Source organism: Chelonia mydas, chromosome 21 (assembly GCF_015237465.2).
Source record: "Chelonia mydas isolate rCheMyd1 chromosome 21, rCheMyd1.pri.v2, whole genome shotgun sequence".
In the NCBI taxonomy this organism is placed as follows: domain Eukaryota; kingdom Metazoa; phylum Chordata; order Testudines; family Cheloniidae; genus Chelonia; species Chelonia mydas.
The window spans coordinates 1,327,610-1,346,374 of record NC_051261.2 but is presented as its reverse complement, the minus strand read 5'-3'; the positions used below and the strand labels follow the sequence as shown (position 1 = coordinate 1,346,374).

Sequence of the window (18,765 nt, the reverse complement as noted above, 5' to 3'; positions counted from 1 at the left end):
CATTATTGCCAGTGAATGGGGGGTGGAAAACACTCTGCAGGCGATAAAGTAGAGTCACTTCCTTTTCACATAGCCTCCTGGCTGCTCATGTGAGGCTGGGGCATTGTGTCCTTCACTATGGACACGGAGGAGGTTCAGAATTGCATGGGAGCAGAGCAGAAAGCAGCAGGAAGGTGGGTTTCCATGGGTCCATCTTTCAAGGAACACTGAACTCACCTCGTTAAGGGCCCAAGCCAGAGCCCATTGAAATCCATGGTGAGACTCCCATGGACTTCAGTAGGAGTTGGCTCGGGTCCTAGATATAGCATGTACCATAAAATCTTACTCTGGTACTGGTAGCACAAGTAAAGAAACGTGGACCATAGAAACAGCCCCCACCCCACCCCCACCCCCATTCTGCCTCACAGGACACAGTCTGCCACAAAGACAGCCTGCGGCAGTACGTCACAGTGTGATTTTGTTAGTGACAAAGAATCAAGATGCCAGTTGGTATTTCCTGAATCTCAAACCCCCTTAATCAAAGACTAGCACCTCCTAGGCCCTGCCCAGGCTCTGACCTGAATGTTAGCAACTGCGCCAGCCTTCATTAAGGCAGAGTTAAGGTTGCCCTGTGCTGCTCTGTGGCCTTCCAGAATGTGGAGAGCCACTAGACTTAAACCTCTGTAAACTAGGAACTAGAGAGTCAAGGGACATGCAAAGCGACCTTAACCCCTGGCTCCGGCCAGAATCACTGGGAATGGTTCAGTGGGGAGGACATAATAAGTAGCCTGAGGAATGCCTGAGGATCCCCTTGCCCAAGTGACAGCTTTGCACCACAAGCTCTACGCTCTACACCATGGCAGCATACCAGGTTTTAAAGCGGTTTGCAGACCTGTGGATTTTAGTGCACTTGGACAATGGTAAGGAGCTGATTTTGGGGCAGGCTGAATTCCTGGAGCCCCGGAACCAAACGCCTGGGAATTTGCACCACAAGGGCTCTTTGCCTTCCCATGAGCCCCTACACCCACCTGCTCCCAGGAGCCTCCCTCAGCACTTGAGAGAGGAGAAGCCCCCTGCAGTCCCCTAGAAACAGGAGCCCCTGCCTTCCCCGCAATGACCCATGCACTCCCAGGAGCCTCAGCCCCCCACCGCCCCTGCCTCCCACCCCCATCCCACTCCTTACCCCCCTGCTGCTGAGCCTTGGGCCCGGCCAGCCTGATGCCAAGATCCCAGTGCCAAGAGGAGCAAGAACCGCAGCTGCTGCAGTTTTGGCACCTGGAGGGCCCAGTACTTACAGTGGGCCCCGGGTGCCATGCTGCCCATGCTCCTGGCCACGTGGCCTGTGTGCCAGAGTCGGGAGATTGCTGTACGGCTCCCCTGTGCACACCCACAGCTTCCAGTTGCAATGTGCCAGTGTTTAACAAGGGGTATAGTGCAACCAGCAAGGCAGCAGAAAAACTAGCCCAGCCAGGTCTAGGTGGCAACCCCAACACATGGTTAAAAGTGGCTGGTGGTGGGTGGGCTCTGTGGCCAGCTCCGTGGCCTCTACAGTCTACCTGGTTCCTTGTTATGCTATCGCAGGTTTCAAGCCAAACTCCCAATATGGGTGGATTTCAGCGTACGTTGCTTATTAACGTCTACTTATTGGAGGGCCCTAGGTGAGGAATCCTTGACCACAACACGCACTGCCAGCTCATCCCCCAACCCTGGTGTGGCACAGCACTATCATGGTGGGGAGCAGCAACACCACAGATAAGACTGCACCGAACTTTCCTTCTTCACGGGGGGAAAAGGGCTGTAAAAAATTCCATTGTTTGGGTTATTGCCCCGCCGAAAACAAATCACAAGACTTCTGCTTCCTAATGTGATGGGCACCATGGTGAAAACCAGCTCAGTTAAGGGGTTGTCTACACTCGAAAGTGGGGCCACTTTAACTAGGCCAGTGCAGTTAACGAGGCAACGCTCGGCTCCGTAAGCTCTGCCCCCAAGCCCAGTGTGGCTACAGCGATACCAGTATGAACGTTTAGTCTGGTTTGGGAAGCAAAACAAGCTGTGTGGCTAGCCAGCACCTTGGGCCTGATAGACTTGCATCCACACTAGGGCTCAACCCAGTGTAACTACAGGGGTAAAATAATTACAGCCCAACTGACAGTTAGCCCAAGATACCGTCTCTAGTGCAGCACAGGCCTAAGCCTTTGCCAATAAGCTCCAGGCAACAGTGTGGGAAGGGACTGGGCAGAGCCTGGCGAGAAGACACAATACTTTGGCCTAGTGGCTTTGCCTTTGATACAGTGTGTTGGTACTGGAGCCAGCTGATGTAACTGAAATGATCGGGTATGTCTACATAAGGGTGGGATTTAATCCGAAGAATTCACAGCCAAAGAATAAAGCTAACATTGCAAACAGTCTCCTCGATGACTGGACCGTGATGTGTAAGCAGACCTTGTCACCTTCCTGGTGAGTTTCACGACATCGCACGAGCAGTGAGACTAGGGCCTGGCACCCGTACTGCAATACCAGAATTCAAAGCAGATCACAAGCAAGCAGATTCACTCATGTTCTTGCATGTTGCTCATGCAAAGCAAACAGGATGCTAATGTGGAGCTTGGACTCAGGTTGCACTGATGTGCCCAAAATATTGCTCTATTCTTGGGGCAGATGAATTTGATTTCAAAACTGATGTTGGCCAAAAGAAGAGATGCATTCCCATTCCTCGCATGGCTATGGAGCTGGGAATGGCCATTGGGCCGCATGCTGCCAGTGGATGTGACTCCACTTCAGCTTTCAGTGGCATGGGGAAAAGATGGCTGAACACAGCAGCTGAGCACCCAGAGAAGTGAACAGAGAAGGAGTTTAGAGCTCTTCTCTCCACACACACACACACACCCACACCCGCAGGTGTACAGAGGAAAGGGAGATCCACAGTACCTCTCTCACACCCACAGACACCCCAACACCATACAAAACCAGCTGGGGGAAGGCGGTCGAATCCTGCTGTCTGCCCCCTATCCCAGTGATTAGGGTCCTGATGTGGGAGATCATGGGTCACTTGCCCCATCTGCTTATGAGCAGAAAGTATGTAACAGGAGGTCTGGCATCTCTCAAGTGAGTGCCTGAATTGCTGACCTAAAGGGTAGTCTGGTGTGGGCTGCTCCTATTGAAGCTGTTCCCCTTTAATTGTATGAATTGTGTGAAGCAATAGCAAAGCAAAAGAAGCCTGCTACAGAATGGTAGTTAGGATAGCACTGCTGGGCAGCTGGCCACCCTGGTTCAAGTGCCACCTCTTCTTGCTGAGGAGAAGGGCTTTCAGCAGGTAGTGCCCAGCTTCTTGAAGCTGTTCCACTTTAATGAACTATGAATTGGGCCAGTAAAAGGCTCAGAATTGCTTGATAGGCTGCTGGTTTGGCTGCTGACCTCAAAAGTGCAAGAACCTACTCCAACACCTCTCTCAGCCTGTTAAGAATGGGTTTGAAGAGGGAGCTTCTCTTCTCTTGAAGCTGTTCCACTTTAATTAACACTTACTTAGGTCAAAGCAGTATTGCTCTGTAAGAAGCCTTCTTAGAGCCCCATGATTAGTGTACTCACATGTTAATTCCCCTCTTGCCTGCTGAGGAGAAGGGATTTGAGCTCTGAGCTCTTTTCCTCCTCATGCTGTTGCACTTTAATTGACTATTAATTGAGGCAAAGCAAGACTCAACCATACCACCCTGTGCTTAGCCTGGTGGTTTAGGTACTAGCTTGGGGTGCTAAAGGAGCAGGTTCAGGTCCCCACTTACTCTGAAAAGGGAGTTGAGCAGACACTGCATTGCTTTTTCTCTTGAAGCTGTGTAATAGTTTAATGAACTATAAAATGGTCCACATCAAAGTTGTTCTGTAAGAAATGCTATGTAGCCTGCTGGTCAGCGTGCCTGTCTGGGTTGGTGGGGGCGGCAGCACCATTCCCTGTCTGTGCTTGATGAGAAGAAAGGATTCAAGAAGCAGGCTGCTTTCCTCTTGATGCTGGTTCACTTTAATTAACTATTAATCAGGCCAAAGCAAATCACTTCCATAACACTCCCTGTATAGCCTGGTGGTTCAGGTACTAGCCTGGGTGCTGGAGATGCTGGTTCAGTTCCCCACCTTGGATGGAGGAAAGAGGTAAGTAAAAGCTGCCTCTCCTCTTGACACTTGTCCCCTTTATTTAACTATTAATTGGGCCAAAACAAGCCTTATTCATAACACTTGCTGTATAACCTGATGGTTCAGGTATTAGCCTGGGGTGCTGGAGATGCTGGTTCGATTCCCTGCTCTGGGTTGAGCAGAGATTGCCTCTCTTCTTGACGCTTGTCCACTTTAATAAACTATTAAATGGTCAAATCAAAACTTCCCCCCTATGAAGCCCTGAATAGCCTGGTGGTTTGGGCCCCACCTAGGATGTTGGAGAACCTGGTTCAAATCCCACTCCTCCTTTCTGAGGAGAAGGGATTTCAGCTCTTGCCTCTTGATGCTGGTCTACTTTAATTAACTAGGAATCAGGCCACTCCCTGAGCTAGGGTCACTCTATAGTCCAGTGGTTCGGTTGCTTGCCTTGGCAGTGGGAGATGCTGGTTCAAATCCTTCCTCTAGCTGTTTCAAAAGGATTTGGAGAAGGCTGTCCTGCCTCCCAGGAGAGAAGTGGGAGGTTCCTGTTTAGGTCCCCTCGCGTTTGCAGGAGGCCTTTGTCTTTCTGGAAACAGAAGGGGGTTTGAACAGAGATCGCTCACTTCATGGGTGGGGGGTGGGGCTGGGAGGTGTAGGGGGTGGGGCTGGGAGGCGGGAGGGTCCCTGGGAGGTGGGAGAGCCTTGGTCCAACCCCTGGCAGAGGAGGGGTTGGACCTGGGGTCTCCCACCGCCTGGGTGGGTAGCCTAGCCATGGGGGACAAAAGAGTGATTTGCTTTTTTAATGTAGCTAAAGGAATATTTAAATAAAACAGCCCCAGAGGCAATTGATATGTGTTGTAAACCCCTTGCCCACAACAAGGATTGAACCAGGGTCTCTAACATCCCATGCAAGAGCCCCAACCACTACACCACAGAAGGCAGCTCTTTTAGGAGATGTCCTTTGGCCCAATTCATAGTTTAATTAAAGTGGAACAGCTTCAAGAGAAAAGGGTACTTCTCACAAGGCAGCGGGAGGAACTGAACCAGGATCTCCCACACCCCAGTAGCGTACTCTAACCCCTGTACCATACAGGGCTTCTCAGACTAAGCTTGGCCCAGTTAATAGTTAATTAAAACCATTTCAAGAGAAAAAGATCACTCAATTCCCTGCCCCAGACCAGGAGGAATTGACTCACACCCTCCAACAGCTCAGGTCAATACCCAAATCCCCCTATCATTGAGGGCTTCTTATACATGACTTCTGCTTCAACTGTTACTAGTTAATTAAAGTGGAACGGTTTCCAGAGGCAAGACCAAGGCAGCCCCCCATCACAATAACTCATAGCCCTGTAGTTCGGACATCCTCTTGAGAGGTAGGCGATCACTGCTCAAATCCCTTCTCATCAAACAGAAGGGGGACTGAACCAGACTGGCCCACCACCTAGCTGAGTACCCCAACCACTGCACTGTAGAATGATGCTCCTTGTCCCGCAATGGCCCATTCGGTTTTGGTAGCCTTCTTGATGAGCAGGAGGTGGTCCCTCCTGACAGATTCACAGTTTCAGAGCAAACATTTTTTACAGTTATAAAGCAAAAACTTAAATATTACCTTACAGCATGTGATAAAGATATTTAAGGGAGATTAATGCATACAGACACTTACAAGCATTTCATAAAGTCTACACACATTGTTATAAGTCCAATACCCCACCTTACCTGTGCTAATCCACAGGTGAAACAGACTGTCCAGCACGCAATTTGTCAGTGCTTGGCTGAGGCCTAAAGCCTTAGCAAGAGCCAGCCCTTGGTTTGCCAGTGTCACATAGAGAATAAGCTACACTGGCAAAAGCATTCTTTTGTCAGTACAAGATGGGTGTACACTACGAGGAGAGAGAGCAGGAGATGGGGATAGTTATACTGTGATATTTAGACCAGCAAACTCTTTCTAGTATATTCAAGGCTTAAGGACCAGATTCAAAACCCACTGAAATCACAATGAGAAGAGTGAGAAGTTACCCCTGTTAACTTTAAGGCATGAGCATGATCCTGGCCAGGCTTTTAAGTGAATTTCTCCTCAAGAGATGCCCATCCGGAGACCCTGACAATCAGAACCCTTTTCTCTCTCTCTTCACTGTATTCTAGACAAAGGCACAGAGAGTTCACACGGCAGCCCGGCACCCACAACTCACTGGAGAATTTCTCCCCAAATGACATGTCTTTTGTCTTATGCGGACTCTGCAGTGAGGTGACAGTTGGAAGAACCAAAGGGCCCGGGGGTGTGGTGGGGGGTCTGTACCGCCTGGGGTGGCAAAGGGCCTGGGGTGGGGACAAAGGGCCCCGGGGGTCTGTACTGACTGGGGGGGGGACAAAGGGCTCAGGGGGGTTTCTGTACTGCCCAGGGGGGACAAAGGGCCTGGGGGGGGGACAAAGGGCCCGGGGGGGTCTGTACTGCCTGGGGGGGGAAGGACCTGGGGGGAGGTCTGTACTGCCCCGGGGGGGCAAAGGACCCGAGGAGGGTCTGTACTGCCCGGGGGGGGGAAGGACCCGGGGGGATCTGTGCGGTCCGGGGGGGGGGGGTCTGTACTGCCCGGGGGGGGGAAGGACCCAGGGGGGTCTATACTGTCCGGGGGGGAATCTGTGCGGCCGGGGGGGGGGAAGGACCCAGGGGGGGTCTGTACTGCCCGGGGGGGGCAAAGGACCGGGGGGGGGGATCTGTACTGCCCGGGGGGAGGGAAAGGACCCAGGGGGATCTGTACTGCCTGGGGGGGGGGAAGGACCCGGGGGGATCTGTGCGGCCTGAGGGGGACAAAGGGTCCGGGGGGGGTCTGTACTGCCCGGGGGGGGGAAGGACCCAGGGGGGTCTGTACTGTCCGGGGGGAAATCTGTGCGGCCGGGGGGGGGAAGGACCCAGGGGGGGTCTGTACTGCCCGGGGGGGGCAAAGGACCGGGGGGGGGATCTGTACTGCCCAGGGGGAGGGAAAGGACCCAGGGGGATCTGTACTGCCTGGGAGGGGGGAAGGACCCGGGGGGATCTGTGCGGCCTGAGGGGGACAAAGGGTCCGGGGGGGGGTCTGTACTGCCTGGGGGGGAAGGACCCGGGGGGGGGGATCTGTGCGGCCCGGGGGGGAAAGGACCCGGGAGGAGGGTCTGTGCGGCCCGGGGGGGAAAGGACCCGGGAGGGATCTGTGCGAAACGGGGGGGATCTGTGCGGCCCAGGGGGGGGACAAAGGGCCCGGGGGGGGGTCTGTACTGCCCAGAGGGGGGAAAGGACCCGGGAGGAGGGTCTGTGCGGCCCGGGGGGAGGAAAGGGCCCGGGGGGAGGAAAGGACCTGGGCGGAGGAAAGGGCCCGGGGGGGGGTCTGTGTGGCCCGGGGTGGGGGGGGTCTGTGCGGCCCAGGGGGGGGACAAAGGGCCCGGGGGGGGGTCTGTACTGCCCAGAGGGGGGAAAGGACCCGGGGGGGGGATCTGTGCGGCCCGGGGAGGGAAAGGACCCGGGAGGAGGGTCTGTGCGGCCCGGGGGGAGGAAAAGGCCCGGGGGGAGGAAAGGGCCCGGGGGGGGGTCTGTGTGGCCCGGGGTGGGGGGGGTCTGTGCGGCCCGGGGGGGGACAAAGGGCTGATCGCATGATCAGGGCAGGCCGGGCCGGGCGAAGGTCGGGGCTCTGGAAGGAGCCGGGGCGGTGGCTGCTGAGGCCCGGGAGGCCCCTGGAGACGGGCTGACCCGTGGCTGCGCCTCTCGCGGGCCCGGAGCGACCTGAGGTGCGGAAACACCAAGAACCCGCTGAGCTGAGGGAGCAGCGCAGCCCGGGGCCGGGCTCCGGCCGGGGTTACCTGGCCTTGCTCCGGGGCCCGCGGGAGCCGGGGAGCCGCGCAGGGGCCACGTTCCCATGGCAACACGGCCAGGCCGAGGGGCGGGGCTGCGGCCTCAGCCCCGTGCTGTCAGGCCCAGCGCGGCTGGAGGAAGGGACGGAAGCCCGCAAGGGTCCGTCCAGGCGCCCTCGGCCAAAGCCGCTTGCGTCTCGGAGCGGGGACGTTTCCGCCCGCCCACTTCCCAGGACCCAATCGGACCACGACGGCGCCTCGCTTCCGCCTCGGTAACCGTGCGGCGATGGGCCGAGCCGTCACGTGACCCTGGTTCAATGCCTCGGCGCTCGGCAGTCGCGGGGCTGGGCCGAGTTCGGGGCTCGGCTGGCTCAGTCTGGCGCAGGCAGCCGAGGGCCCGGAGCGCAGCCGGAGCCGGAGCGGGCCGACGGGAAGCGGGGTCCGGCGAGCGGCGGGGCCGCGGAGCGGGGGGAGCCGGGCCAGGCCGGGCCGTGGGGCGGGGCGGGGCCTGGCGGCGGCGGAGCGGCCTGGAGGCTCCCCCCGGGCGGGGCGGGCCTGGACTGGCGGCCGCTCCGGGGCTATGATGCGCCCGCTCCGGGGCCCCGCATCCCCTCGTGTCCCCCCGGCAGCTCCAGCCCGCGGCTGAGACCTCCCACCAGCGGTGAGTGCGGCCGGGCCTGCCCCGACGGGAGCCCTCCTCGCCCGGGCCGGGCCGCGGGCCGTCCCCGCCCTGGCGGGGGGAGGGGGTGTCCCCGGCCCGGCCCGGCGCTGGCGGGGGGAGCGGGAGCGTTTGTTCGGGGGGCGCGCGCCGCTCGGGGCTGGCGCCGGGTCTTTGGGCGCCTCTCGCCGCAGGCCCGAAGCGGGGTTCGCTTCCCTTCGTGTCCGTTCGCCGCGCCGCCCAGGGCCTGAGACCGCCCCAAGCGATCGCTCCTTTGGAGAGACACAAATCTGACCCTGTTCGAGGGGCCCCATTCAGGTATTCCCCTGAATCAGTTACAGAAACACCCCCCCCCCCCGGTAGGTCTGCCCCCGCGGAGCTGGCGATCTCTCCTTTGCCGTGTCAGGCCAAGAGCCGCCCGCGGCCGTGGCGTATCCGACCCATGCAGAAGGGTCGGTTTGCAGTTAATATTTTGCACCTGATGCTTCATTAACTTCATGGCTTTGGTTTGTTGAGAAATTGACCCAGTGAGATTTTTTCTGGAGCAAAAGCACTTGGCTTCACCGTGTCCCAGACAGTAGGCCAAGAAGATACTTTTAGTGCCGTCAGAGGCACTTGGGGTAGGCAGCCAATCTGCTTGCTGGACTAAATATCTCAAAGCCTGTAATTTTGCCATTAAAGGCTGCCTCTGATTGGGAATAACTGGTCTTGGCTCATTCCATTTTAAGGTTAATAAGATGGGAGAAGTATCTGTAACTCTAAATCAAAGAAGTTGTTCTGTTGGATACATTTGACATTTTAAAATGGGGCTGGGGAGTTCCTAATTTAGAATTTGCTGGGATTAGAAATGCTTCAGAATACGAGAATAAGGAAACTATGATAGTATTGCTCTGTAAACCCACTTTTCTTAAAATGAAATTTTGCACCAAAGCTCACAGCGCTCCCTGAAATAGGCCACTATAAATGTCTGCTGGCACAGCCGTGGGGTTGAGGCTGGTGAAGGAGTGACCCCTGACTGGCATAGCAGTGCCAGCAGAAGCCCCTAGAGTAGATGTAGTTTTACTACTTTTGACGGGACTGGCTTATTTTGCTCTTGGAGCTTGGTCCTATTCTGTTGGTACAAAACTCAGCTTTGCTGCTCTAGCTTCGTCCGTGCTCTGAGTGCTTTGCTGGTATAGTAGGCGGGGGTAAAGCACTCCCCGTGAGGATGTGGCCATGATTTCAGATTGTGAAAGCCCCACTCCATTTAAACTGTACACTCTGAATATGTAGGCAACTGTTCTTTGCCAAGTGGCCCCTCACACAGTAATGCAGCAGTTCATATGCATAGTGCAGTTTCTTTGATGTGGGAGATTCTGGTTTGGTTCCCCCCTTTGCCTCGTCTGTCCTGGGGCTACACTGATGGGGGTGGAGGGAAGGCTGCTGAAGCTGTTTCACTTCAATTAAATATTTCTATGGGCCAGCTAAAGGATTAGACTCCCTCTGTAGTCGAGTGAGGCCATCCCTGTTCAAACCCTTTCTTAGCCGGCAGGCGCAGGACTTGAACCAGCATCTCGCACTTTCTGGTGAGTACCCTGATCACTGCACTGGAGAGGAGTTCTCACGCTTGATTCTTGCATTGGCCCAATTAGTATTTGATTAAAGTGGAACAGCATCAAGTGCCCGACAGCAGCCCAGCATTTAGGTATTTCACTTGGAGAGGCAGGAGATTACTGTTCAAATCCCTTCCTACCAGGGGAATTGAACCAGAAGTGCCTATGAGATGAGCATCCAAACCACTAGGCTAGAGAGGGTGCCTTGTTTTTGCCAAATTAATATTTAATGAAAGTGGTACAGAGTTCTAGATTAGCACCTAAGTGAAATTCAGGAAAGGAGACTGGTTTTTGAAAAGACTGTGCCCATCATTCAAAGAAAATGACAATTTAGAGTAAGTCTTCCAGCTGCATCTTAGGGTCACTGGTCTGGTCTGGGTCAGTAATGATTGGAAGGCATTACCATCTGGAATGAGTTGGTGATCCTGGTCCTGATCCTAGAAGACAGGGACTGGTCATAAGACACCTCTCATAGATATGTCATTCATAGAATCATAGAATATCAGGGTTGGAAGGGACCTCAGGAGGTCATCTAGTCCAACCCCCTGCTCAAAGCAGGACCAATCCCCAATTTTTGCCCCAGATCCCAAATGGCCCCGTCAAGGATTGAACTCACAACCCTGGGTTTAGCAGGCCAATGCTCAAACCACTGAGCTATCCCTCCCCCCCTTTCATTCTATGTCAAGTAGGATTTTATTTTCTTTAAGTAGTAAGGTGGATTTACTCATCTCTTGCTACTGGTGATTGTTCCATGGTAGCAGGCAAACCTAGCTAATAGTTTGCACGCCTACTTGATTGTTTCTGTTAAATAGATTGCACCAGCACCTGAAATGCAAGTATAGACAAAATGCCTTCCCCAGAACGGTTACATTATTGTCTGTCTAGGTCATTATACTGACAGTGTTACCTTTCAGATTTCTGGGGAATCTTCTATAGAATATTGTATTGTCATCCCCAAGCGACTCAGATTCAGTTATGAATTGCAGACTTTGTATCTATTTCCCCCCACTCTAATGTAGACCAATACTGAGAATTTGTGGTTAGTTTCTGACAGTAGAGAGACAAGGTGGATGATGTTCTGACTTGTCAGGCAATAAAATGAGTGGCTTATTAGGCAGCTCTGAAGACCCAAACTTAGTATTTTCCTTGGAATGCAAAGAAAGGAGATTTGGCTTGTGTCTCTGCACAAAGCCTAACAACAGAGGATTTGAGAAAGGAGTGTTTTAGCTTTTTTCAGTTGTCAACCCTCCAGTAATGTAGAACAGAGGGAATCTGCATTTTGGGCGTAATGTGACATACAGGGTTTCCCATTTGCTAAGCACTGACTTTTCAGTTTGTAAACTGGATAGTCTCCCCATTCCCTGTCTATGGGTGAGTGGATGCACTCTTCTCGGGAATTGGTAAACAGCTGCTGTATTGTTGCCCTTCCTTATTTCCCCAGTCATCCTGCGCTGTGATTCTCTTTGGAGCTGATCCTGGAGAGTGCTGAGTGCCCCGTTTCCAACTGAAGTTAGTGGGGATTGATGGTGCTCTTGAAGGATGGCACCCTTTGACTAGCCCTAGGGCTCTTATGTATGTTTGTTTAAATGCTCTTTAAACCTTCTGAGGCAAATAAACCAAACTGATAGTTTGAGGGCCTTCATTTCTACTGGTGTTTGGTTACATTGTGGCACCTCAGGGTGTGGAGATACAGATAAGTCTGTATTACAAACATGTCAAGTTCCTGGCCAGCTTCATACACCAGACCTGCAAGAGTGCTCTCATTTGCAATCTTCTTTCCTTGTTTGTTTTAGATTCCCCCCCCATCCTATCTTAATGCTGTTCTGAAACCTGTGGGGAAAGTGTGGTTAAATACACAAGAGTAAGCTGAATTAGCTCTGCAGTTTCCCCTCCTCCCAGCCCTTAGTCCTCTCTTTCAATAGGATCCCCTTAACCTCGGGCAAGGCAAGAGAGAAGCTGGTGCTTTTCTGCATTGCCCACAGCAAGGTTAGTGTCGGTGCTTGGCAGGTGAGGCTGGTAAATGTTCGCTCCTGTCGCCAGGAAGGCCTGGGTGGCAGCTGTGGGAGCAACTATTAGAAAAGAAACCTTGTTGCCTTCCATGCTAACATGGGTCATGTGGTGAAGGGTCTCCAGCTCAATAGGGTGCGTAGAAAAACTAATATGATCTTGGTTTGCTGTGCAAGCTGAGGATTTCCTTAATTCTTGACCTGCTATTATGGGGCCATTGCTAATCAGATCTTTCTCTTCTCATTTCAGGTATGGCCTCACAGCTGCAGGTGTTCTCCCCTCCGTCAGTATCGTCGAGTGCCTTCTGCAGTGCCAAGAAACTGAAAGTGGAGCCCTCTGGCTGGGATGTTTCAGGACAGAGCAGTAGTGACAAGTATTATACCCGGAGCAAAACCCTCCCAGCTGCTCAAGGGCAAGCAAGCTCCTCTCGCCAGGTAGCGAATTTCAGCATCCCTGCTTACGATCAGAACCTCCTACTCCCTGCTCCTTCGGTTGAGCATATTGTGGTTACAGCTGCAGACAGTACAGGCAGCGGTGCAACAGCGTCCTTCCAGAACAGCCAGACCTTCACACACAGGAGTAACGTTTCTTTACTGGAACCATACCAGAAATGTGGATTGAAAAGGAAAAGTGAGGAGGTCGACAGCAACGGTAGCGTGCAGATAATTGAGGAACATCCACCTCTCATGCTGCAAAACAGACCTGCGGTGGGTGCTGCGGCCACTACCACCACTGTAACCACTAAAAGCAGCAGCGCCAGTGGTGAAGGGGATTACCAGCTGGTCCAGCATGAGATCCTATGCTCCATGACAAACAGCTATGAGGTCTTGGAGTTTCTGGGCCGAGGGACGTTTGGGCAGGTGGCAAAGTGCTGGAAACGCAGCACAAAGGAGATTGTAGCTATCAAAATCCTAAAGAACCATCCCTCCTATGCTAGACAAGGCCAGATAGAAGTGAGCATCCTCTCTCGCTTGAGCAGCGAGAACGCTGACGAGTATAACTTTGTTCGCTCTTATGAGTGCTTTCAGCACAAGAACCACACATGCCTTGTGTTTGAGATGCTAGAACAGAACTTATACGACTTCTTAAAACAAAACAAGTTCAGCCCACTGCCCCTAAAATACATCCGGCCAATTCTGCAGCAGGTGGCCACTGCCTTGATGAAGCTAAAGAGCCTGGGTCTGATACATGCTGATTTGAAACCAGAAAACATCATGTTGGTGGATCCCATCCGCCAGCCCTACAGAGTGAAGGTCATAGACTTTGGCTCAGCCAGCCATGTGTCTAAAGCGGTGTGCTCCACTTACTTGCAGTCGCGCTATTACAGGTAAGGATTTATACCTGAGGCGGTCTCTGTACCCTTGCATCTGTAAAGTAGACTGGCACTGGAGGGGTGTCACTTAATGGGAGCAGATGAGCCCCACATCCTCAATCAATATGCAAGAACCAGATCAGGGAGGACAAACCTCATCTCTTGGAAGGATTGAATTATTGTCCAGAGGGCAAGGTGTAAATTTAGGAGTCCACTCAGGCCAGAGCAGTGCATCCGCTGATAGCAGTGGGAAACTTACACAAAGATAAGGGTCAGAACGACCTTCATGCAGTACATAAACTTGTAGCCATTACCATTTATGGCCAGTACTTTAGTCACAGTCACTCAGTAGGAAAACAAGCTCCATTTTATGTGTTTTTACATCTTCCCTTTATTTCTTTTCCTTCCCTGTCCTCCTCATTTCTCTACCTTTACCCTCTGTCACCCTCCGTATCTCCTTCCTGGCAGGAATTCCCACTTCCCCCTGCACACCCTGTATGCTGTGCTCCCACCTCTTTCCTGTCTCATCTGCTAAAATGATTCATGAAATGGTAATGCTGACATGTAGTGTGGTCAGGTTTAGTGCTAACACAGAAATGAATGGAGCTCAGCTGTTGTTTCAGGGTGTCTGCAGACCCAGGAAGACTGTGTTGCATCAGTTAATCTCCCAAAAGGGAACTAAGCTTTTCTTTGCAACTATGAAGTCTAGAAACTTTTCAGCTGAAAGTGAAGGGTTCACTGATCAGCTCAGGTTAGGTAGGAACCTCTGTAGCAGAATATTCAGACTTTGACTAAACAGTTATTTTGGAAGTGCCATTTTGGAGAGCTACTCCTTTAATAAAATGACCATAAGAGGCTATTGCAGGAGGCTGTATGCCTCTGCCAGCATTAATACAGAGATGCTGACTTGACCTGTGAGGTGGATGTTTAATCGAAGGCTGTATTGGCACCAGGGTTTGAAAAATATACCTGGCACCTCTGCTAGCCTGAGGGCTAAGTCTACTAGTCATAATGAAAATGACTTTCCCACCTGCCAAGCCACACATTTCATCAAGAGAGTAGTTAAGAGAGGAAATTCATATGCAGGTGACCAGAGCTGCTACTTTGGCAGTGTGACCTCTCCTTTCCTCCTCACTCCACATGCCTGCAGCAAATTGCAACTAGCACATTCTGTGCATGTGAAATGGAGAATTAGCTGCTGCAGGGCACTACCGGTAGATGCAGCAGAAGACTTGAATTGTCTCCCCTTTCTGTAAAATGTCTCTTGACCAATTTAAAGTGAATCCATCAACTTTTTAATTAGCCATAACAATTTAAATATGTCAGAAGTTCACAACTTGTCTAAGGCTTGTCAGTTACCTGTTGTCCAGTCACTCCCTGTATCTAGCATTGTAAGTGAACTCCATTGCACTGAAATAAGCCCTGCTGTGCTTAACCATCCTTTGAAGGAAAGTGGGTTTGCAGACAGATAAGGAGATCTAATAGCGCTTTTTACAAAGGATTTCAGTGAGCCAGCTCTCTGCTCTCCCGCTTTATCCCCCTTGGGGAAGGTAGAAGCAGCTGTAGCCGATACCCCGGGTCCCTACTCACCAGTCCAGAATTACCATTACTCATTAAGCCCCGGTAGGCATCTTTGCCTGTATAGATAGAGCAGGCTGTACCTTTCCCTTCCAGTTCTTCCTGAAGGAAGGCCTCGTGCTCAGCTCTGTCTTCCTTCCCAGTACATGGTGACTTTTCAATGTAAGTTACAGTACATTTTAAAGTGACCTCTTTTGCCAGGAACCTTTTATTTGCCCGTTTATTAAAGTAACTTTCACAAAGGTCCTTCTGTTCCTACATGTCTAGAGTTATGCTCAATGGAGCGCTATTTTTTCTCATAGTCCTACAGCTACCCACTCAGTGGCTTGAAACAAAACAGTGTAACTACTCTGTGATCCTTCTCGCCTGAGAGAACTGCCAAATAAATACCAAGACATCATCCCCTGGCGTGGAGGGAGCATGGGGCAAGAAGTGTCTCAAGGGGCCTCTGGAAAGGAAGCTGCTTGCCCTACTATGCATATCATACTAAACTAAAAGCCACTTCCATCTCCCCCCGAAGGTGGGGTGACTGACCTTGCTGGAGAGAGGAGTATTCAAATGCTGTCTAAGACTAGGCCTGCTTCCCTGGAGTTGGGAAGAATCAGGCAATGTGGAAATCTATTTAATGTGATGTGAAATTTACATCAGTTTGAGGCTAAATAAAATCCGCCTTCTAGGTGTAGAAACTAGTTTCTCTTGGGGAGAGTTGTGTTGTTTCTGGCTTAATTTCACATTGAAAAGAGCTTTCGAGATGAGGCTTGAGGCTCCAGCATTGTTTGTTTTAAAACAGCCACTGAAGTAAAACACGAATTAGTCTCAGTCCTATCACAAACTAATTGTTTCCTGTCCTGTCTTCACTTTGTATTGGTCTTATGTCAGTGTCTTGGCCACTCACTCAGCTAAAACTTTCAAATTTGGATACCTGAAGTGAGGCTGCTACAGGGACTTAAAGCAGTGGCGTTTTCCAGAAGTGCTGAGCACTCAGACATCCCCTAACTTTAATGGGATGTATGGGGGCTTGGCTCTTCTGGGGAAAAAAGCAGTTTTGAAAGTCTGTCTGAATTTAGGAGCCAACACTTTGACTCCTAGCCAACTGCTGTAGTGAGTGTAGCGTGGGCTTTAATTGTACAGTAACAGAATGGAAGATTTCAGAGTAGCAGCCGTGTTAGTCTGTATTCGCAAAAAGAACAGGAGTACTTGTGGCACCTTAGAGACTAACAAATTTATTTGAGCATAAGCTTTCGTGAGCTACAGCTCACTTTATCCGATGCATTCAGTGGAAAATACAGTGGGGAGATTTTATATACACAGAGAACATGAAACAATGGGTGTTACCATACACACTGTGAGGAGAGTGATCACTTAAGGTGAGCTATTACCAGCCGGGGGGCACCTTTTGTAGTGATAATCAAGGTGGGCCATTTCCAGATGCTGTACTGTTCTGTGTCTAATTCTGTCACCCACTTGGATCTAAATTGTGGTGAGGGGGGTGGGCTGAATTGTCCCTCTAGTACTCATGGCTCTGAACTGCATGAATTTTTTCACAACAGGAGAAGCGTAGTTTCATAATAATATGCTTCTTGTCATTGAATCTGGACTGGTTAAATCCACCCAGTGGGGTTTTGTGGGGGAGAGGGAGTCCACAATAGGTGCACTGTGGTGATTTTTGCACCATTCACTGTGGTATCAAGCGCTGGCAGCAGTTGTAGAGAGGCTAGCACCCTTGGGTTGCTGTTCCAGAACAGGATATGGCCATGGGAGGTGAAATGTGAGCAAGGGAAACAACCTCTGGATTCTGTTCTGCCTCATTGCATTCCTGGCTCATGGACAGCTTGCCTAGTTGGATGACGCTGCTGGAGCCATATTTCCAGCAGAGATTTGACGTGGACTTTGTCAGGCCAGGATTTAAAATGCACAGAATGTGCAATTGCTTTCCCTACCCTGGTTGTGAGGTACCTGCTCCTAGGCAGAGGTGTACTTGGGCTGGCTCATGCTCCGCTCTGGTATTACTGTTAGCTCTGCAGTGCTGGTCAGACTGAGGCAAATCCTGACGGAAGGGGGCATACGAATGTCGGGCCACACACAACGTTTTCCGATGTCATTGATGCCTAGTAGGGGAGTCACATTATCAGCAGATGCGTCAGACAGTTTAAGCTGCTCGGATAAGACATGTTCCCAGTGACCAACTCCAGGAGGAGGGACAGCTCTTTCCAGTTCTATGCATCCTATTGCCTGTAACAGCTAGTGTGGTGAGCATGGGCCATTGCTACCTCGAGAGAGCGGGGGAGGGTGTTTATACTACTATCCTCATTGGCAAGAGAAGACTCTCTCCTTACAGAGGCAGTCGTTTGGTGGAAATACAGGGCAACCGCAGTAGTGAGGAAGATTCAGTAGTCTCATCCCACCTGTTCAGCGATGCCGATGTGCTTAGGCCTGTCTTGTAACCTACCACTACTGTACTGTATGTTGATCGGAGGAGCCTCCGTTGTGCAGTACCATCTGTTCCTTAGCTCCACATTGGGCCGTGCCCTGCCCTGGCCCTGGCCGGCGTGGGGAGCAGTAGTGCATACCACCAGAAGTCTGACTTTCTCCACCTCTTAAACTAACTCGGCTCCTACGTGACTTTGTGGCATCGCTATTGCAATGGCATGAGCCGGAGATTAACACTTGCTCTCTGCAAGTAAGAGGGACATGATCAAGGGGAGGTGCCCTCTCCACAAACACCGCTCCTTTTGAAACATTCTGGTAGTAGTGGAAGAATCTGAGTTTTGTGGTAACCTTCCCTGCGGCTGGCTGGGGGTACTTGCTGGCCCTGGAAATCAGAATGTAACAATCTGCTACTCAGAGGAGGAATTCTGTCAGTTGTCATTTTCTACCTCATAAAGAGTTTCCAAGAGTGCAGATTAATAATTTAATCCTAGAGAGATCAGGTGGGTGGTGCCTTTGGATCAGTTTCTGTTAGTGAAAGAGACAAGCTTTTGAGCTACATGGACTCTTCTTCAGGTCTGAAGAAGTTAGTCCAATAAAATATATTACCTCACCCACCTTGTCTCGAATATCCTGGAACCAGTGTGGCTACAACGCTGCAAATTTAATCCTAGACAGTCCAGCTGTAAAGAAGACATCTGGCTGCTGTTCTGTTTCAACACCGCTTTCAGTGGTCACTAATAATAGTACTGCTAACTGCTGTCATTAGCAACCCCATTCTAAAAGCAGATGTGAAGGAGGCTGATGGCTGTTGCATACCAGCTGTGTCTTGAGCCAATATGAAAACTGAGGCCTCATGAGAAGGTAATCTGTTTAGAGTATAAACTGCTCAGGGCTAGGAGCGTCTTTGACACTACAAGACTGTCCCTGGGTACGCACACAGGACAAAGGAATAATTCCACTTCCACTATCCATAGCCATTTACAGTCCGTTCCGTCTGAGTCAGGCCATATGTGTTCATGCAGGTTTGAACAAGATTGCGCTGTGGTCTCTTCTACCCCAGGCCACTTCCATTGTGTCCTGTGAACGGTTAGATCTGTTAAACTCCCATGGACTTGGCTGGGCGTTCCACACAGGAACAGGCCGCAGACTTAGGTCCTGCCTGCTAATTGGCAACACCTGCTGAGCACGGATGTCTTGACATGTTGGAATAATGGCACCTGGAGTTGGGAATCCTGATTAAATGACTAAGCAGGGCGAGTTAACAGGTGTAT

The 18,765-nt window shown here is 51.5% G+C and overlaps 1 protein-coding gene across 6 annotated transcripts in view; it reads left to right on the top strand.

Moving 5' to 3' along the window:
* The first annotated feature begins 8,043 nt into the window (after positions 1-8,043).
* HIPK1 (homeodomain interacting protein kinase 1) overlaps positions 8,044-18,765 on the top strand; it is a 34,711-nt gene continuing 23,989 nt past the window's right edge. For 2 of the 6 annotated variants that reach the window (XM_043533313.1, XM_037884850.2), the window contains exons 1-2: positions 8,243-8,578; positions 12,424-13,501. In XM_043533313.1, the coding sequence (XP_043389248.1) occupies positions 12,426-13,501 (1,076 nt within the window). In that variant the 5' untranslated portion in view covers positions 8,243-8,578; positions 12,424-12,425. Of the gene's footprint in view, positions 8,190-8,242; positions 8,579-8,751; positions 8,894-12,423; positions 13,502-18,765 lie in introns of those variants that run through there. The other 4 variants (XM_037884849.2, XM_043533314.1, XM_037884847.2 and 1 more) reach the window with 4 other exon arrangements.